This window comes from Aptenodytes forsteri, unplaced genomic scaffold (assembly GCF_000699145.1).
Source record: "Aptenodytes forsteri isolate BGI_AS27 unplaced genomic scaffold, ASM69914v1 Scaffold289, whole genome shotgun sequence".
NCBI lineage: Eukaryota > Metazoa > Chordata > Aves > Sphenisciformes > Spheniscidae > Aptenodytes > Aptenodytes forsteri.
Window position 1 is genome coordinate 1,829,491 of NW_008795025.1, and position 22,152 is coordinate 1,851,642.

General features: G+C 42.1%; 1 protein-coding gene across 1 annotated transcript in view; it reads left to right on the forward strand.

The window, feature by feature from the left end:
* Positions 1-22,152, forward strand: part of RABGAP1L (RAB GTPase activating protein 1 like) — a 239,104-nt gene that overhangs the window by 214,255 nt on the left and 2,697 nt on the right. The window contains 5 exon segments of the mRNA XM_009275856.2: positions 9,233-9,325; positions 16,775-16,885; positions 19,335-19,439; positions 20,655-20,738; positions 21,241-21,312. Of these exon segments, the coding sequence (XP_009274131.1) occupies positions 9,233-9,325; positions 16,775-16,885; positions 19,335-19,439; positions 20,655-20,738; positions 21,241-21,312 (465 nt within the window).

Below are 22,152 nucleotides of genomic sequence, written 5' to 3' on the forward strand. Positions count from 1 at the left end.
ATTTATAGTGTGACAGCATTACAATTTTCTTGATACTGTGACACAGAATTGATCTAAAATAATATTACCACGTGTGTTCAAAGAATACTATGAGGTACTTTACTGATGAATATAGCTTACCCGGGCATATGGTTTAGAGTTGCGATCTACCACCCATCCTCCGTTTCAGGAAGTAGAATTTTTTTTAATGTTGCCCTTGTGCTGGGCATGGAGTGTGACAGGAGACAAGATGTGGCTTGATAACGCAGCAGAGTCAGAATCTAGTCTGACAGACAGCTGGTTTCACCAGTCTCGTGGCAGGTTTCAGAAGATGTATTCAGCCGGGGGTTTATTAGCTGAAAGCTGTTGACTCTGTGGACTATTACGTTCAGTGTGACAGGTTTTACAGCCTTGGTAATACCAATATTTTGAACCTGGTTACTGACCAGTTGCTAGCCTTGTGTCAGCAGTTTTCCATAAGTGTGATTGTGAGACAGGTCTGTGTTAGTTTCAGGATAAACAAGGTTGGAAAGCACACCCTAACACAGCACAGCTAGGAGAGGTTGTTTCTCTGCTAAGTGATGCAAGAAAATCACCGGGGACTTTTTCCTGAATTTCTGATTCTGTTGTCACAGGGATGGTGGTGAAGACTGCACTTGTCTTCCCGCTTGCCCTTCTCTTCTATTGCTGTGATGTGCCAAGAAATACAATCAAAGCTCTAAAATTTTTGCGGGCATGGGTTAGATGTAAATCAAAATGAATGATGTACCTCTAAATGGGGGAGAGTTGAGGTCTAATTTTGCATAGTCACTGAGGATACGTATAAAACCTTTAGTACCAAATGCTGCATACCAAAAGGTGCGTGTATGTAAGACACACAAAATCACATGGAACTGTTATGTTATGAGGTACAAACCAATGAATAAATTCCATGCTGGAAAAACTGCTGCTGTTCGTAGTAACTGTGTTATGCAGAGCAGGGCCTTGTCCCAGATGGCTGGTCAGAGCGTCAGTTCCCCCAGTTATCTGATCCTAATCTGTGGCCTTGGGATATATAGGTAGTTTCATTTACCCTATATAGCCTTTTGTAGCAGAGATCTCGTTGTTCAGGCATTCTTTAAGTTATGTTGAATAATAAAAATGACCTGTACCCGGATATTTTCCATCCAGAATGTTTCAAATATTTGTATCCTTAACCACAGTATTCCTGTTGACCAGAGCCAATTTAAGTGCAAAATGGGTGCTTGCTGACAAAGTGGACATAGCTGTTTCCTTTCACGGTGTGCATCTGTCCTGGTTTCGGCAGGGATAGAGTTAATTTCCTTCCTAGTAGCTGGTACAGTGCTGCGTTTTGGATTTAGGGTGAGAACAATGTTGATGACACACCGATGTTTTAGTTGTTGCTGAGCAGTGCTTACACTAGTCAAGGGCTTTTCAGCTTCCCATGCTCTACCGACTGAGAAGGCTGGAGGTGCACAAGAAGCTGGGAGGGGGCACAGCCAGGACAGCTGACCCCAACTGGCCAAAGGGATATTCCATACCATGTGACGTCATGCTCAGCATATAAATCTGGGGGAAGAAGAAGGAAGGGGGGGACGTTTGGAGTGATGGCGTTTGTCTTCCCAAGTAACCGTTAGGCGTGATGGAGCCCTGCTTTCCTGGAGATGGCTGAACACCTGCCTGCCAATGGGAAGCAGTGAATGAATTCCTTGTTTTGCTTTGCTGGTGTGCGCAGCTTTTGCTTTACCTATTAAACTGTCTTTATCTCAACCCACGAGTTTTCTCACTTTTACCCTTCCGATTCTCTCCCCCATCCCAGTGGGGGGAGTGAGCGAGCGGCTGTGTGGTGCTTAGTTGCCGGCTGGGGTTAAACCACGACAGCATCTCAATGCTAAAGCCCTTATCTGTACGCGAGAGGAAGCACTTTTTGTCTGGGTGAGCTGCTAGACATCAGCTGCAAGTATATAAAATAATCAGCCATTTTCAAGCACTGCTTTTAAGCCACTCAGGGTGTCTCTTTTTTGCTAAAACAAATAGAGTTGAAGTGGATAATAAGCCCTCCATATCTCAAAGTGAAAATGAATTTTTGAGTGCTGAAAAGTGATTTGGGGATCTGAAGAGGAGTGTCTTGAAGAGCCTCTGCCACAAGGCAGAACATGCTTTCCTTTAGCTTTTTTTTTTTTTTAAATGCAGATTCCTCTGCAGTCAATATATGTGCCTCTCAAACACAAGCAGTGTGATGAGTGCAAAAGTAGACGCCGGTGTTTAGAGCTACAGTTCAGGGAATCTGAATTTCTCGTTCTCTTTTCCTGTGTTGCCACTGGATTGCTGTACAATGAGGCTTATTGAATATCTCTCGGTCTCAGCTTACTCTTTTAACTTACTTAACTGTATTGCTAACTGAGCCTAACTAAGCAGATCTTTAAACAGCAGGGCTATGGAAGAATAATGTGTTATGCCAGGTTCAGCAGGTTTAGGTGAATGGAAATACATTCTAGAGATTAAAATCTGACAAAAGGATATGGTGTTGGAAATCATCCAGCATCACTGACTGCGGACACTGCCATTTTGAATCACAGTAAATTGTGCAGGTACTCTGTAAATTTTGCAACCTGCCTTTCCCCTCTTTTTATAAATTCCTCTGGGTGTCTCAGTTGCAATTGAGATATTTTGATAATGAACTGATGTGGAAGAATTAAATAAAAATAAAAATTCACAGCAAAGCAGGTTTCCTTTGCCTCCAGCCAGCTTTCAAATTGGATTTGTGTTATCCTGAAAACTCTCTTCAGGAGGTCTTACACCTACAGAGCTGGCAACGAGGTGACTTGCTGAAGGAAGAAAACTCTCCCCCTGCAAGGAAGGGATACTTAGGTGTGCTGGTGTGGAGCAAGCTGCTTTGCTGATATAAAAAGAGCATTTCTGTAAGTTCTTCTTTTTTCCAAAAGCCAGGTGGAGAGAGATGCTGTTCTGCAGCAGGCATTCAGACAGGCACGCATGAAGCAGACGGTCTCTCCAACACAATGTACGTTTCCAAGGAATTTCAGGGAACATCTCCTTCCTGCTGGCAGAGATGATAAAATAGCATCTGACATTCAGGGCTTTTATTGTGCTGTGTGCAACATGCGAGCTTGAGCAGAATAACAGCACCATGGACCCACCTTCATCCACTGCAATGAGAGGTGGATAATCAGCCCAAGCACTGCACGTTTTGTGCTGCAAGCTTGCCCAAAGCCAGGCTGCGATGAGGATAATGCTAGAATCAGATGTGTGAGAGGCTGCTTCACAAAAACTTTTTGATCATGTTGCCCCAAAACCAGGGGTTAGACAATGTTTAATGAGATTTGTGGTGTGTTTTAGAGTTGAGGGATTTCTGGGTCCTGAATGCGATGCTGTAGCTAGGTGAAACACTGATGAGGGCTGTTCCATTTGATTTCAAACCTGTGGTGAAACCGCTTGTTATCAGCGAGCCCTTCACCGCACGGTGACAAAAGGAGAAATGGGAATTCTTCAAGCTGTGTTCCAGCTTGTGAATTTTCTTTAGGTAGCAGCTGATTTTAATCTGTACATTTTTTCTGCAAATGAATGCTGCAGATTTTCTTCTTTGCAGACTACCCAGCGCAAAGAGAGTTTTGTGAGAAATTATGATTTGCCCTTTTTCTTCTCAAATTTCATGCTTGTGGCTAATATCTCATTGGAGATACAGTTGTTCAGATTGTAGTGTGCAATATTTAAATATGACATCCCACTCACCCTCTTTAAAGTCTAATCCAAGAGACGAGTCTGTTGTGTCAACATGTTACTGTGGGTTTTGTTCTTTCTTTTCCATCACTGCATCCTCCCAAAAGAAAAATAAATTGCTTATCTACTTCTGAATCTTATTCCCAGTGACAGATACTGCAGGATACTTCTTCATGCCTTTTGGCAACCACATTTTAAGAAAAGGACGACACAGTTATGCATAGCAATGACTGCACAGACCAGGAGAGCACTGAGTTAGTGTCTTCATATGGTTTTTTTTTTACTTTGAAGCCTTAATTTGGCCTAATAAAGTGTTTAAATAGAGCTATATTATCCTTCCTTGACCCTTATTTAGTTGTCTTTTAAATATGAAGTATTAACTAGAACAAATTGATACAACAACTTTGAGCGTGAACTAAGATGATGCGTGTGATTTGAAATTTGTTGTCGCTAATCTGCTGTCTGAGATTCTGTTTAAAGCTTACAGTCTTCATATGACACACTGTGGAGAACCAAGTGTCATTTTGAAATTAACTTGCTTTTAATATTGTTTTAAATCATAATGTGAAGAAAATTAAGTACGCACAAGCGTAACTCAGATCTCCTCAAGAGGGGCACACGTAGCAGTGGTTTGTGAGAGCCACTTGCAGCCAGTACTTGTGGCTGTGTGCAAGGGCTGAGCCAAGTCTGAGGGAGCCCAGGCTGAGCTCAGGCTGGTCCCCGGCTGGTCCCATCACCTCTGAGCCAGGCTCCCAGGCATCACATGTGCTTGGAAATGGTCCTGCTTTGCAGCAGTGGGAAAAGTCTGGACTTATCATGGGGATCGCAGCCCGAGATGTGTGTGATGGATGGATAAAAGGGAAGCTGGGCTGCGGCCAATGCCTGCAGTTGCTACCAGTGCTTGCCCAAAGTAAGCTCGGGGTCTTCTGCATCAGTCTTCAGCACACAGTGTAACACTGTCTTTGGAGGGATGCAAGTCCCCCACCTCAATCTTGAAATACCAAGCAAATCCATCGCCAGTGAAACAGAAAATTAAGTCACCTGCTTCAAAGAATGGGACAGGAAAGCATTGCACATTTTGTTAATTGGCTTTCTTCTTTTTTTTTTTTTTTCCTTCCTCACTGAGGTGAGAACTAGAGAGGAAAAATATTAAGAGTGCAGAGATCACAGAATGTTGGCTACAGTTAGTGTGATGGGGCGATCTATTTTTGGAGTGTTTATGCAGTGCTAGATAGAGAAAAGAAGTGGCACTCTGGGAAAGAGATACTCTGCTCAGTCTGGCATTGTGGCGGTGCTGGAAATTAGAAATCAGTTAATAGGATTTTTCTGTCTGGATCAGCCTCTGGCTGTCTTCAATATGTTCAGGAAATCACTTTACAGCTCTGCTTCCATTTCCCTGGCTGTCAAATGAACATAATGATAACTACCTCCTCTGAGTGCTCGTGCTTCATTAGAGCAATAAAACATTTCGGAGGAAAGAGTCATAGATGTGTTATTTATTAATCCAGCAAGGTCAGACTGAACTGTCTGTAAACAGCTGAAGAAATTGCAGAATGACAGAAAGGTCTCCTGGAGCTGAGTGGATGCTGATGCTCGGCACACTACCTGTGCGCAGGATTGCCAGAGAAGGTGAAGCAGATCTTTCCAGCCATGTCTGAACAGGGAGGCAGCTAAAAACAAAGTATGTTTGTTTCTCACCTGCCACATATCACCTCACTGCGGTGAGTCCTTTGAGTGTTCAATGCAGTAGCCTGCTGGGTTTTTTTCAGAAAGAGGTTTTGCTTGTTCAGTTCTTCTGTGTGGATGTTTTATAAGAAGCTCTGCATAGCTTTTTCTGTACGTACAACTAGTTGTGACATGATTTTATGCTTGAACACAATAAAATAAAATGAGTCAAGGAGATAAGATACTGAGATAAACAGATGAGCAATGTTTATAAGCCACAAGAGCCTCCTAAATTTGATAACCATCAGTTCTAGCCAATATACCCCGTGGTGCTAAAGAAAGAAGAAACCAATATTGCAGAAGCTTTTACAGAAAATTTATGAGCACGCTTTGTTCAGGAGCAGTCCATGAAGATTGAAACATAGCTAGCACTATGTACTTACTTATGAAAGGGCTTACAGAGAAGTCCCTTGTTGAATTCACAAACTGTTTCAGGGAATTAAATTGGGGAATATGGAAATGGGCTTTTAAATTTTTTTTTTCATTTATTAGTGTATACCCAGAAGAAGAAAGTGCTGTAATAAATTATCAAACTCCTTTGAGTAATGTGGCTGAATAGACAATAACAGTGAAGCATAGTCCCTGCCAAAGTTATTAAGCATACCTGCTCAAGTTTTTGTTTTATGGGATAAGTGGATTAGTATGGACTGGTTTTCTAATAGGAATTTCCCCCCCCCTCCCACCCACCCCCAAACCCTTAAAATAGACTTTCACTGTGTTAGGTACTACTTTCCAATTAAGAAATAGATACTAACATGCATAAGTCAGGATATTCTTTCAGCGAGCACAGACGCCGTTTTCTATGTCACAACATGATGCTTACACCCTGATGCTTACACCTTTTGTGATTTGATCCCTGTTTCACGGATTATTTACTGTTAACATTGCTAAGAAAGTGTTGCCATGCGGTTTGCTTGCTGGAGAGCATGCCAGGCACATGGACCACCCTTCATCCCAGGCCACAGCCATGGATAGCTCCTGTAATGGTGAAAGAGGTACCTCATCCCCCATAAAGCCACAGAGGACCCACGTGTGGTCCTACTCACAGCTATGACTTAAAATTTAAGAAAGTAAAGTTGAGAACATATAGGTAAGAACGGTTGGTGGGAAGAGTTACCATGCATTAAGAAATGGTTGTGAATTGTCAGTGAGTGGAAACAGGGACTGTGAAGGCAGTGGAGAGCAGAGTTAAACGAAGCAGCTGATGCTCGTTCTCCCCTGCTCATCATATGGTTTTTGATGTAACATGTTCAGATTAGTTTCTGGTGTTGTCGAGGCGGATGATTAAGTGCCAGATAGACTCTGTGCAAGTTAAATTCTGCCTTAGCTCATACAAGGTGAAACCAGAGAAATAAGGCTGCTCTCAGGCAGCTTAAAAAATTAACATTTAAAAAACATGCAAGGAGAGCTGCACGCTGGTGGCTGCTGCATGTGAGGTTGTGTTACCAAGAAGCAGCAGTCATCTCTTCATGTACAGGCTCAGCCTCCCTGGTGAGGGACAGCTGTGGCACAGTGCTCAGTGTAGGCATTTGGGTCATAGCGGTGCTTTATATCCCATTTGCTCTCTTGGTAAGAGTTACTTACTCAGATCATTACCTTTATGCTGTATTTTGCCTGTATCTTCTGGATTATAGAGAGAACTATGATTTTCGTTCACAAGTAATTTAAGCACATCTTGTGGTTAAAGCGAAAAGGGGGATGCTGCTCCAGGCAGCTGTAAAGGTGAAGCTGTTGGTGGGTTGCTGCGGTGGTCAGTGGAAGCAGTCCCCGACACCCAGCACCGGGCTGGGCTGCATACGGCACTGCTCATGTAAACGTGGGGAAAATGGTGGTGGGGGAGGTATTCATGCAGCTGCATGGATGGGAGGTTCGTCTCTCTGTGCAGTGAGACTTACTTCTTATGTGTACTTTAAAGGCTTTATCCAGTCTTAGTGAAAAGCATAAAAAATCAGGACAATCTTTGGTTGAACAGATCATCTTCTAAGTTACACCTATGTTGCATCTTTTGCAATACTGCGCCACAACGTCTCCCTCATATTTATCTTCATTTTGTGCTGGTAGCATATTGGAGCACAAAACTCCACAACAGCACAGGAGAACTAGGTTTGGAGGGTGTCCTCGTAACACCCCAGCCTGGGAGCCTTGATCTGCTTCTCTGCATAAGATCACAGTAAGAATTGTGGAAAGAGGGAATAGATTAGGCTTTGGATGTGTGGTTGGTTCACTTCATTTAGAATACTACTTGGAAATGATTTCTTATTCTTGAATATTAAGTAGCCTCAACAGTTTCAAGTTGCAGCTAAGACAAAATGGGATGGGTTTGCATCTTGAATGTTGCTCAGTTGAAACATAAAAAAGCACCTCTGATTTTCATTTTCATTTCATTGTGTTTTGCGCTATTAAGTGTCATCCAAGTTAAATTCTCTTGTATGTTTGTCCAGTGCTTCATGTTTTTACATTTACCCTTTTCTCTTTGCTTTCTTTAGGGGGGTTGGTTTAAGATTTCATCAGTAATTGTGGGCATTGGTACTGCTTTAGTAGTGCTCCCTGTGCATTGTGCTTTGCAGATCACGGGTTTCACGTTTTCTACGTGTACCTCCCAGAGGCCTCTGCAGCGACACTGAGAACTTGCTTGGTCCCTTCCTGTACTGCAGAGGAAGGAGGTATTTGGCTGAAAACCAATAAAGGGAAAACAGCACCAAAACTACATGTAAACACGTATCTCTGCTCATTGGCAGTAATTGTTTGCCCTAAGGCAAGGTGACAGTGGCATGTCCTCACACCAGGAGTCAGCTAGACACGATCAATATAGGCAAGAGGAACAGATACATACATAACAGATCCAGGAAAAGCGTATGTTTACAAGTCATGACGGTACATGGCGTTAGGGATCTTTCCAGCTGCCAGCAGATGACTTGACACTTAGGGCCGGCTTCTTGTTGTTGTACGGTGGGGACAGAGTAATGCTATTAAAGGTCTCCAGAGAGAGATGGGATCGCTCATATAGCGCAGCGTACCCAATTAAAAGGTTAAAGTAAAGCAGAGGATCTCCATGCTTTGTTTAAAAAAATACAGGTGTTATTTGTCTACCTTGTTTTAAGTTGAAGCTGTGGTTTCCCAGAAATCAAGCTGTCTGGGACTTGACCTTTCTGCACGGTTGTTTACTGAATTTGCTTGTGATTTCTATGTAGTCGCCTCACTGTTTCCCTGCTGCGGCTGGAAGCGGGCACTGCAGCGTCTCCACCTTTGCCTAGGAGGAGTCTGATGCCAGACTTCATGAGAGCATTGGTCACAAGCTATAATTTAGACATTAATACTCCTTCAGCAATAAAAAACATTACTCTGATCTCCCCCAGGGAATTGTCCAGTCCTTTTGCGTGCACGCTCCTTTCTTCTAATCTCACTTTTAACAGTTTTCTTGCTAAGTCATTGTTTTGTTGATTCATACCTATGAAAGCATATTTTCCTCTTCCCTGTTCTCTCACTCCTGTCGTTCACGCTTTTTTCCTTCTTGTTACTCTTATTAAAATTACTCTACTTCACTCTTGTTTTCCTTTAAATATTTGAATAATTAACAGTAGGCACAGAAAGATTTCTGTTGATGTGAACTGTATTGGTAAGTGTTTGACATGGCTTGCTGAGTAGGGAAGGGGGGGCAATGGGGAGTGACTTTATTCAGCAGCGGTTTTCCAGCACTTCCTTGGCTTCCTGTTTGCAAGGAGAGCCTTCAGACAGCCTTTCCAGTGTTCCTCTGATCTTTAAATGCATGTTTTCCAAATATGTTCCACAGGTGCCAACAAAAAAGCTGAAGAAATATGAGAGAGAGTACCAAACAATGCGAGAGAGTCAGCTGCAGCAGGAAGATCCTATGGACAGATACAAGGTACGGGAGATGCTATATGGGAACCTGTTTCATTGGCTAAATCCCTTGGGGAGTGACTCAGTTCCAGCAGTTAAGCAGAGGTGCGTGTACTGCGCTCACCTCTCTGGGATACGCCAATGCAGATCTTAGGGAAGTTAAGTAGCAGGTGAAACTCATCCCCTTTCTTGAACAAGCAGTTTGAACACTTGGACTTAAGAGTTTTTTCCAGGAATATTTCAAGCACCATTTGTAACTCTCAAGACATCTGCAAGTAGCCACATATAATATTTTTCTTCTTTCAGTTTATATGTTTGTAGGTAACTCTCCTGCTGTTGCACTTTTACGGGAGATCTTCATGAGACGCAGAAACAAAGTTTGATTCTCAGCTACAGACACAAAAAGGAGAAAATACACATTGTTCTAGCACAAGTTGTGTGCAGTGGCATCCACAGAGACTTTTGGAAGATGAACTCTTCCTTGACTGATATGATCCTTGTTATTCATCTCTGTTTATACCAAGCGTTAGTAATTTTTTGTTAATATAATGCCTAGTACAGTGGGATCCAGAGCTCTCCTGGGGTCCCAAGGTACTACTGCAATAGAATTAACAGCGATAAATGTCCTGCTTTAAAGCAGCAGAGAAATAAAGGTTCAGTTATTAATATGATAGCTTGATAGTTCACCAAAAAAGAATAGTTCTTTAATTTTGGATCAGCATTGCTTATCTTTCCAATGTATTTGCTTTTATTGTCACTGCTACATTCTGTTGCCATAGATTTTTGTGTGATGGAGGCTCTGCCTCTAGGCATATACTTCACTTAGTGTTCAGGATCCATTTATTGCTTACCCTGTTTTATAAAATTCAGTTTTCTTTAGGTGAAGCTGCCAGAGATGAAGCACTTTACTGCCCATTGGCCAGGTTAACTGGGAACTGACATTGCTTACATATACCTGTACTGTTTTCCTGCTGTTCTTCATTGTGCCTTAATATGTTAAGTGACATTGCAGTTGGTATGGAGTCCACCAGGAGTGTGGAGTCGTAAATAATCATACAGGGAGCAACAGGTTTATGTGGTCTGTGAACGTGAGGAAACTGCACCATGTTCAGGAAACCACAGTATGAAAATCTGTAGTGAAAGACTATGCCATAATTCACAAATGTGATGAGATACAGTTACAGGTACAGACCAAGTAAAACTGACTTTTTTTAAAAAAAAAGTATTTACCTGTGAAAAATTATGTTTTGAGTATATTTCTTTTGATGTCAAAGGGTGTAGATTTTATTGTCTGTGAGAACTGGGACTGCTGTAGCAGCCGAGAGCCAATAGTGAGTATGACCTATGTAGAAAAAAACACAACTTGCTGCTGACTAAGTATTTTTCCAGTGGTTCACTTATAGTACTGTGGAATTTAAATAAGACTTAGAAAACAAATAAGGCTTCTTTAAAGCTCTGTGGAAGCATATTAACTAGTTAATCTTGGGTGATGGACAGTGAAGAACATTATCGCCAAGCTGCAAATGAGTATATAGAAAGTGACTCTTCGGCCACTGTGTGAGTCACTGTCACTGTCAAGAACACAGCCCAGGGTTTTGGCTTGCTCTTTTGCAACTCACTGTGTGATTTTTTTTATTAAGCCGGATTGGGTCTGATCCTCATGGCGATGCTGTGATTAGAGAGAGTCCCTGTAACTGGCTAGCTGCACATTAAGTTCAAAGTTCGGACGCATTCTTCAGCTGATGGGTGTCATGGAGAAATGCTTATAAGTGCTCTCTGTTCCTTGTCTTGCTTGTTTGATTTTATTAATGTGTCAAGCTGAGGTTGGTAGGAATCGACATTTCAAGAGTGTTTCCAAAGGGCAGCAAGAAATGCAAACTGTGTGGATCCTCGCAGGCAGAAAGTGGAGAGCCAGCTTCGCTTGTCCCTTAAATGATCACTCTGCAGCCCCTGTGTTTAGAAATGCATTTCATTTTGGCAGCATCAGTGCTAGACTTTGCCCAGCCGGGCCTGGTTTGGGAAAGGACTGAGTCTACGCTGTTGAAAAGCCAGTATTGCCTGTGAGTGTGGCGTTGCTGCTAGCTCCCTCTGGCCTTGTGCGCTCTCTGTGTGGGCTGTGCCCTAAAGGCCTACATCGTTGTAATTTTTACAGTTTCTCTTCCCAGAACAAAACGAGTTTTTGGTTTACTGCCCAGGAAGGGGATGTTTCTTGGATGGGATTGCTGGCGTGGAGATCCCTGCAGAATATTCCTCTTATAGGTCAAGAAGGAAACAGGCTTTCAGTCTGTAGATAGTTTTTAGTTATAGCTGTTACAGTTTTTGTCGTTTGCAGCATGTTAGTTTTTATTGCCAATAGAGATTTGTCAGGACCACAGAGACATTGGCACTTCCGAGTTGCAGTGATGAAGGATGTCTTGAGTAAGACACCTGCCTGTGACATGGCCCTCAGTGGAAATGGCTTGATGGACAGTTGAGAGAGTAGGAGATGGGCCGTGCGCTGCGCTGGGGTGGGAGCAGCCACTGCGATGGCAGTGGGACCCCTGCTGCACTGCTGTCTCCTCCTCCTGGTCCATCCCTGCTGCGCTGTGAGCGGTGGGGAGGGAACTCGCGGGAGCTGGCACAGCTCTCCCGTGCAGGTCTGACTTTCACCCGGGCGTCCAGGAGAGACCAGGACCAAATGAGAGCAGTGTGAGAGCGTGGCGTGCTTCTTCCTCTCTTCCCCAGTGCTTTGGGTCCTAGAGGTGTTCCCGAGCACGGGAACAGTGGGGCTGAGCAGCCTCCTGTGAAACGCCAGGAAAGAGATGCTTCCTGCCTGAGGGCAGCTGGGTCCAGGCAGGGTGCTCCTCCAATCCCACCAACCCCAAACTCTCCATAGGCTCCAGAAAAGGGCTGGTTTTGCAACATCTGGCCTGCCATTAACCAGTTGCGTTTTCTTGACAGGTTAAATTCATGTGCTATAATAAGCTGTGTTACATGCCACAGGAGTTCCTGCCCAGCTCGTATTTTACATGTTGATTGTGATTTGACTTACCAAAAGAACAGTATTAAAGAGTGCCATGATTTTTGGTGTTTGTTTCCTTCTGTATTTACAAGTATTATTTAGGAAAAATGTATTTTTTATGGACACCTTTTCACTTTAGTTTCTATTGCTTATAACAAATTATCACTCACATTTTTGTCAGATAGATTTTTAAAAGGTGCAAGAATAAATATGTTCTAAATTGCTGTTTGTCACCGAATTTCATGACTTTTGGTTAAAATAAATTACAAATTGCCTATAGAAGCCAGGAGGAAAAGTGAGTTGCATGTGCAGAAAAAATAGCAATATAGTTCAGATTGATATTTTTCTATATATTATGGGGGTTTTTTCTGTGTTTGAGAACATCTCGTGTAACAGGGTTTTGGTTGACTTGATGGGAAATTGACGGAGTTGGGCTTGGGACTTCTTGATTTAAAATAAAGAGGATATAACCATACAAAGAAGGACTGGAGTTTTGCAAGCAGACCCTGCCTGTGCACACAGTTCTGTTCTGAGGGTAGAAACACCTTTTCCTCTGTGGACCTTGTTGTGCAACGGAGAAGTTGTCTCTCTGAATAAATGTGTAATTTGGACATAATAGCCTTTTGCATGTTTGAAGTGGAAGCAAAAATTAATACACTGGTCATTTTTATTCAGAGTCATGGTAACTGAATGGCAACTGTCATGAGGAAAAACATGAGATAACTCTTGATGTGGCTTGTTGTTTGTTTGCGGTTTTTAAAAAAAGTGTGCTGGGGCATTTTTGGGAATGCTTCTTCAGAGTCAACAAACAGAAAACACAAATCACCTCCAGGAGCCTCTGTGTTGCTTCCCATGAGAGTTTTCCTGGATAGTTGCTGTAAAAGCCTTTTGGGTTTCTAGATGGAGGTTCACAGGGTTTTCCTTCAGAGCTCCTCCGCAATCAAGAGCCCTTTCCAATGGGCTTACGAAGACTTCAGTTTGCTCACATCCAGAAAAGTGAATTTTAATCAGTGTTTTCATTCCACCATTGCGGATCTGTTCATGCCCAAAGATCTGGGGTTTCAGTGTTTGCTCATCAGAAAATGCGACACTGAATTGCTTAACAAGGTTTGTGACTCGTTACACCCCGCTTGAGTAGCAGCACAGAGAGGATGCATCATCGCCACTAATCTTGTCAGGAATTGCTCCTTGGTGCTGGCTGGAAGGGAGCAGAGGGTGGAGTTCAGCCTTTCAGTCCTCCTGAGCTGAGTGAGGCTTGCCTACTGCTTTCAAATTTGCCTTCTTCTTTCCGTCCAGTGTGTGATGGAAGCTGGAGTATATCCTCTTTAAAACTCAGAACCAAAAACCCACTGAAGATTCAGCAACGTTTTTTTTTTTGGCTGTCTTCGTTGGTATTAAAAATTATTTTATATCCTGTTTTCACTGTCTTTACACCAATGGTTGAAAGCAGTATTTGGTCTGTGACTTTACAGGAGGTAAGTTTATTTGTGTTTATATGTATCAGCGGTGTTTGTCCCTTTTGGAAATGCAGTATCCTCCTTTTAAAAGCTAACCAGAGTTCACCGGCTGCCTTTTGTAAGCGGAAGGAGGAATTTGGGAAAGAGGAATCTCTTATGTTACTGATTGTAGAAACTGAGCAATGCCGAAGAGAAGGAAATCGTTGTAGTCAGTAAATTGTTAGTGGTGTGTAAAGAAAAGGCAGGAAGCTGTCTGTTTACACCAAGGACAACGAGCAGGTCTGACGAGTTGGCTTATGCCAGGTTACAAAATGCTGTCTGTGATGCAAGTCCTGCTGTAACGAACCAGCTCCATCTGTTGAACTTCATGCCATTGCGAATGTTATTTTATAAAACCCTGTAAATATTTCAGAGCCGTTGAAAATAGTTTGCTACATGTGAAAAGCGCTATTTGCTATTTTTGTCTTTACTGTGTAACGTTAGGTTTTATTTAGACTTAAGCAGATTAAGAGTTTCCTCCTGAGGAAGGAGGCAGTTTTTCACTGCTAGATCTGGGGGGAGGAGCTGGAAAAGACAAACCATCTAATCGCGCATACTGCCCTGTGTGGAGGAAGAGTAAAGGTGGCCCTATAAGAGACTTTCCGCTGGAAATTAAAAGTATGGTGAACGAGATAAAAACATCTCTTAGCTATTGACTGGATGCCCAAGGTAAGAGATCTTTAACTTCCTAAAAACGTGCCATGTAAATTCTAGTTTAAGAGGAGGATAGCGCATTTCCAACCACGTAGCTTGCTTACCCACTTGTCTGCGAATGCAAAGCAGGAACTCTGAACTTCACATTGTGCAGCTTGCTTTGCGGACACTGAAGCTTTTGGCAAAAGCATAGCAAAAATGTTAAAGCAAACTTCTTTCTGGGTTATTTTGTGGAAGTCTTAAGAATTTGCTGATTTCTCCCTCCAAGCAACATCCCTATGAAAAGGTATTGGTGCTGCAGCACCTGGCAGCAATGCTGTCCTGATCTGGTCCTGGTTTTTAGGTGAACTCAAGTCACTTTCTGACAACTGCTCACTGGCAGAGCTGTGTCTGTAAAAATCCACATTTCCAAGATGGTCTGAACAAAATACAGAAATAAAGACACATTAGAGCCTTTTAAAATTATTATTGTTATTGAAGACTGCAATTTGGTTTTACACTTTATACCCTTACAGAAGAATTTTACTTTTAAAAATTCCTTGTCCCAAACAGAATACAGTGCAATTAAAATAAAAAAGACCCCAAAGTTATGCGTCTTTTAGCAGTGGTTATTTTAACTATGTTAAAACAAAAGTATTTTACTTACAGTTTCTGTTACAAAACAAGTTATTTAAAGTACGATCTTTTGGAAAGGAAACAAACTTACTTTCCTGTACAGCGCAGTGCATAGTCTAGTTGCACAATAGGGTCACATTAATGAGAGGGTATTTGCAGAGCTTCTACTTCCTGCCACAGAGGAAGCTCCCACACAGAAGAGACCCTTTTTAGCATCCTCTTAGAGCTGTAGTTGTCCTTTTTTGTTTAAGACAAGCATGCAAAATCTTCTTGCAACAGAAAGGAAAATTGCAGTTTCATGGTGGTGAGTTTGGAAAGAAAAAAATATCTGAGCGTAGCTGGTGAGCAGGAGGAAGTGAAGACAGGTGAATAATGTGCTTATGCAAAGAAATCACATTTTGTAGGAAGGCATTCAGTGAACAACTCTTGGAACTTTTTTGCTGTCTTAAGTGCTGCTATATATTCACTTTTACTGTTTTTTCTTGGAGAACATAACTTAGCTTTCAAGTGAGCACAGGTCCTTTTTGAAATCTCGGCATGTATGTTATTGTTCCTCCACCTATGAGTTTCCATATGAACTTAGTATTTTTCCTTGAGTTTCCACAGCGCACAAATTCCCTTTACAGTCTCTTTTGGTATGAAAGATACTCGGTCATTGTGTGACTGGAGGCCAGCGTATTTTTTGCTCTCTTAAAATCCGTTTGAGGAGGGCACCTCTGTCTGTCCCACCTGGCTGTGTTCTTCTGAAGATGAAGATGAAGATGTGTCTTTGATGTGGACTCCTGGAAGTCCACTGACCCACAGACATCTTTTGAATATGATTCTGCTTCTCAGCCCTAGAAGAACAGTCACTGAAACTGATTTTTAAAAAACATGAATTACTACTGTTCATTCTTCTCCTGTGTACTTACCTCTCTAGTTAGCGCTCTACGTAGTCATTTCTGCCTGTGCGGAGTGGGTAGGGAGTGCAGTGCAGCGAGGACCAGGGCCTGCAGTCTCAAAGTTCTGCATTTTGTGTTGCCGTGCATTGCCTGCCAAGCAGGTTCTGGGCCCATGCCCAGGGAGTGAGGTCCCCTCTCCATCTGGCACTTTTTCTCAGCAGGTATCCTGTAAAACGTGCACTGTTGTCACTGGTGCAAGTTACAGAGAAAGTCCACAAATGGCAATATAGATCCATACAGCAGCTGTAGGGAGTTCCCTGCTAAATGATGTTCTTCACTGGTCCCGCAAAGGATGGGAGGTTGGCACTACATCATCTACAAAATGGACTATTTTTATGGATTCCTGCAGACAAAATTTTGTAAAATGGAGCAGGACAGCTTTCTACTTATGATTGGAAACTTTATTATGAGTATCTCTTAATTGGTCCCTGTTCACTGCTGCTGGGTGGGATTTTATCTGCCTAATTACTTTGATGATGAGCAAGCAGAAACCAAGTGCTTTTGTGGAGAGGACTGTGTTTACTTTTGACAGAGAAAACCTACAATCAGTGTGTCACTTACGCGACACAGCATAACCATTGGGATGTAAGTGGAATCGCTGCATTTGCACTGCTGGCTTAATTCACTGTTGTTTCCCAGAGCAGCAGTCCTGTCTTAATGTGCACTCTTGCCTTCTCAGTGTTTTACACACACAATATACTCGCTTATTGCTCTTTAATATTGATAAGGATTAACTTCCTTTTCTGGTTGTTCCTTTCTTTCTGCAGAGGGAAAACCGCAGGCTCCAAGAAGCAAGCATGCGGCTGGAGCAGGAGAACGATGACCTTGCCCATGAGCTTGTAACAAGCAAAATCGCCTTACGAAATGACCTGGACCAGGTAATGCTAACAGAGATGGGTCCCAGCTCAGACTTGACAACACGCATTTTAGGAGGCCTGCTTTGTGCTCAAGTGAAAGCATGAACACAACATTAAAAGTATAATTATTTGTGCCTTTATTTTCCTGACAACCTCGCTTCTAGTTGCAGTCAGAAAGCTGGATTTCCACATGCATGCAACTGTAGGCACTCACAGTGGTGTCTTGCCTACGCTGACTGCACCTTCTCTGTTGTGGATTGTTTTAGAAAATGTAAGCCATAACCTTTAGGCAGATACCAAAGAATGAACATTTACTTGAAAAAGGTATCAAAAAAGGTACCACGTACTCCTCGAAAGACTAATTTCGAGGGAAGTTGCCTTGCAGAATGTCTACCACCTTACGTGGATCTGTTTTTCACAGCAGTTTTAGTACAGCCAATAAAATTCAGAGACAATGAAGTGGCATGGCACCAAAAATTAGAAGGGCTCCTGGGTGTCCTTCGATAACTGCTTTTGTTTCCTGTGAAGACTGGAATGTGGAGGGCAGCAGCATTCAGAGCCTTTTATCTCAGACATGGCTGTCAGAAAACCACACGTTCAACCCTCTTCTTTCTTGGAGTGTTTTATGTAGTATTGATAAATGCCGTAACAGCTATTATTAAGGTACTAAATACAGGAGGGCCGTACTCCACCACACCTTGTGATTAGTCCCTTGCTCAGTGAGGGCTGTAGTGCCTTTTATAATGTAAAATCTTTTCCCGCAAGGGCCTCTCAATTTGATTTCCCATAGTTATTTGGCTTTCTTTATCTAACCTCAGAATTGTAAACATCATTGACCACAGTTGTGCAATTTGTATTTCTGTGTAGGCAGATCCTTGACAGTTAGGCTCTCCTGATTTGGATCCATGTGATTCTAAAAATCTGAGCTGTCTTGGTAAGCAAACGCAAGCAGAGATGCACTTTGCATGACGGAGTGGGCAATCTTGTGTGAAGGCCAAAAGCAATGTGTTGAGGTGCTCTATCTTCCCTGGGAATAGCTGTACATAAAGCAGCTTTATGTCTGCTGCTGCCCATGCTTGTTTTTTCTCAAGTATCATGACAAGGCTGCCAAGCACATACCTTTGCCAGTCCCATTCCTTGCTCTCCTGCATTTTAGCAGTCTTTCTGTAGACGAGAGTGGCTCCATGAAGTTTTCCCACACCCCGCCTCAGTTCACTGGCACTGAAAGAAAAGCTTTGTGCTGCTGCACTCCTCATCTGCAAGGACAGGTGATACCGTACACCACTGCAGGTGCTTGGAGAACCTGGAATGAACACATAAAAGGAGGAAAGATTTGTAGTTCCTTCAAAGCACATCTTCAACAGGTCTTTCATCAAAAATATCCTTGTAATCCCCGAGTTCTTTTGTTCTAAGATGTCAATCTTACCAATTTTCCATTCTTTCACTGCTTGTTTTCCTTTCTCCCATACAGCCATATACACACTAAGCAATGCAGCAATCCTCAATCCGTCTCTTCAGTTGTGGCCCTGGTGGAGCTGCTTCTGCTACCCACAATCACCACTAACACCATCATTAATAATTAACACTGTGGCAGATGGATCAGCTAATACCACCAGCAGTGGTAGAAAACCAAACTGCAACTCGGGGACAAGTTCTGTACTGTTATTTGTTGTTTACAATGCCATTTTCCCTCTTGTATTTTCAGCAAACTAAGTATTATTTGACCACAACCATTGCCTGTTCTAGCACCTAGCTACTGAACAGAAGGAGTGGTGTGACGCAGTGTGTATCTCCCAGTTGGGGAGGTCAACAGGATATATCCAGACATCGAGAAATACATTTCTCTCCTGGTGACCAGTGAGGATAGTGCTCACAAAAACAAAGCATTCCCAGTATGTTTCACCATAAGCCCGGCCCTTCAAAGAAAGGAGAAAATTCATATTCTCCAGTACACACACAGTATCAAGTTTCTCCAGGTAATACTTATTTGCACTGATAAACAAACCACTTTATCTGATGGTCCTGTTTGTCTCTTTTATACTTGTCTTCGCCTGGACACTTTGTAAGATACAGTGCAGGCACCTAACGTTTTCTACAATATCTGCTTTCCCTGCTTACAGATACAAAAATGGAATGAGTTTTCTGAAGTTACACAGGAGCTAAATCATGCTGCCCTCACTTAGATTAATATTGTTCCCAACAAAAATATCCTATACAACATTGTATTAGGTTTGTATTAGGACATAGTATCAATGATTACTTGCCATCTGGGCATAGGGTCCTTTTGCACAGTTGTTGAAACACAGTGAAATAATGGGAATTTCATATAAAAAATAGGTTAGGTGAGCCATCAGAGGGCAGGAAAAGGCAATGGTAGAAACTGAATCTGCAATATTTCTGAGATGTATATACCCATACATTTGTATTGGCACAGATAACATCCGATTTACACCAGCGTTTCTAATTCTAGGCTGAAGACAAAGCAGATGTTTTGAACAAGGAACTTCTCCTGACCAAACAGAAGCTAGTAGAGACTGAGGAAGAGAAACGGAAGCAGGAAGAGGAAACTGCTCAGGTAAGGCATTCCCCAACTTTTCCCATTTAGTAAGGAAATGCAAGCAAAAGGATATGAATGTGTTGCAGTTGCAGAAAGAATTTTGTCTTCAAAGTGCAGTCACAATTAAAAATTTACAGTGCCAGGGTAAATGTTGTTTTTTTTTTTAAGTATGTTTTTCAGTGTTTTCCTTTACTTGAGCTCTGAAGGTTCAGTTTTCCATACCTTGTCCTCTTCCCAGTATTCTAATAATCATTTTCACTGGTAGTGAGCAATCGCAACTAAGGAGACACAATCAGACCTTTTTTAATTGTCTAAACAAGGAGCTGGAGGAGTTGTTGCCTTGTAAGAGGCCATTCTGGATTCAGCTGCTGATTCACTGAAATAAAGCTGTGAATATTCCTGTCTGAAGCTAGAACCAACAGCAGAACAGTTGAGGGTTGGGAGAATTTTGCTGACTCGACCTGGCCTCATACTTCTTTGCAAATTGTTCAGTCTTAGTTTTTTAATCCTACGTATCTAATGTGCTGAATACTGACATACAGAAAGTACGTTTCAAAAGTGATATGCTGATTTTTATTTTTCCCATTTGACAACAGTGGTTACAATAATCAAACAGTAATTCTTTGTGTCTCTCTAAAATGGAGGTTGCAGTTCTCCGTTTGCTATAAACAAGGCAGTGGAGGCCTTTTTCCTACTGAAAGGGCTCGCAAAATTTAGTGGTTCTGAATGGTGGAGGAATGAGTGAGCTGTATTTTAATGCAGCGCCACAGACCAAAACAGATTTTTTTCTCCTGTTACAGAGATGAGAGTGATAGTGCTGAGATTCTTCTTCCTGTTCCATCTCCAAACAAACAAATAATCTGTCTGCCCAAACCTTGTGTGACAGTGTGCAGAAAAACAAAATCAGTAAAACCCACTTAATAGTAATGCTCTTGTTTTGTGTTCTGTGGACCACGCTGTACCACCATTTAACGCAGAGAAAGAGAATTACCCTACAGGAGAATTCTCTAAGCAGGGATACACTGTATCACAGTATAGACTTTTTGGTTATAACTGAATATAATAAGTATTTGTATACCGAGTAAATCAGACACTTGTCTGAAGAACTGGAATTTGGTAAGAAGAAGCTGTAGACCTGTTGTAAACACAGCAAGACTTTGAGAGAACAATCTGATGACGCATTTTGAGAACTTCTTCCGGTGTACTGTGTAACTTCTCTCCTTCAATTGCTAGCTGAAGGAAGTCTTCAGGAAGCAGCTAGAGAAGGCAGAATCTGAGATCAAGAAAACCACAGCCATTATTGCAGAGTATAAACAGGTACTGTTCTAGAGACACTTTCTCATATTTCTTCTTTCAACCTGTTCCGAGGGCTGAATTTTCAGAGTTGCAGATCTCATTCTTTAAATAAGATACACTACATTTCAGGCTTTTGGACAGCAAGCATTGTAATTTGTCATAAATCTTTTTGTGGTTTTCCTAATAGTCTCCTAATTTTAGGGAATCAGGAATAACCTGTCTTTCAGCTAATTTTAGTACTGTAGGGTGAATGCTTCTTTACTCTGTGACATAATGCAGCATAAACATTATAAACCAGTTCTTCCATAAAATGTTCCGGTCTCCGTGTTCAGGTTCTGTATTGAATACTGCTATTTTTTTCAGTCTCGTTATCAGCAGCAGTGGATTTGTTAAGGGGGAGTGCATATACCTGAGTGAGGCAGAATTTAAGAAATGTTGGCTCTAACAAAAAGCATTGTCAAAAAGCACAGGTTCTATTTTAGTACAGTAAACTTTAGCTAAGAGACTGCTTTCTCTGCTCCAGATTTGTTCCCAGCTGAGTACCCGGCTGGAAAAACAACAAGCGGCCAGTAAAGATGAACTGGAAGTTGTGAAGGTGAGAATTGGGATGTTTCTAACGCAAGTATTGCTAAATGCCAGGGATATAGAACAAAGTGTGAATTGAAGTTTAATGTAACAACAGCGGTGTCCACCCAGCTGCACTGATAGCCCCACATGCATTTTTCATCAGATGTAAACAATGAAAAGGTCTATTTCCTTTCACGGTTCTTTATGTTATATCAGACAGGGTGGAACTCTCAAACTGAAGTGCATATCCTACTTGGCTTTTCTTTTTCCTGTTGAAATGTATACTTTCTGCAAAAAATGTAGAGAGACAGTATTTACTTGGATGTTTTAATTAAATGGGGGAAAAAAAAGGCTCTCTAGAAGAGAAAACGTGTTGCTTCTCCAGTGTGCACAGTGGAGGGGTCAGAATTGGCCAAATTGGACACTGTTTATATCTGGGTTTCTGTAATTTGAGCAGGGTTGGTTTAAGTAACTGGCACAGCTTGGGCCATCCCCAGAATTTCGCTAGCAGTTCCTTTCCCTTCTCTAAACTCCCTTACCAGGAACATCTGCACTAGAGGTAAACGTTTCCTGATCAGGTAATAATTCCATCCCTCTGCTTTGTTTTCCCTCTGCTATAGCTTCTAGTTGTTTCTTTAATACTCAAGCTGAACCTGATTTGTTGCTTTTTAGTGACTTTTTTATGTTATTGATAAAATAATTCTAGGATTGATGTTCCTATAATCTGCTGAAATAGCTCAATATCCTGTTTTAGTTTGTGCGAGCCAGGCCAGCTGTGCTACATCTTCAGCCATGAGTAACTGGTTCACCGCTCCAGGTAGCACGAGAACCTTACTGTTGTGTGTCAGGCGTCACTGGCAAAAAGGGC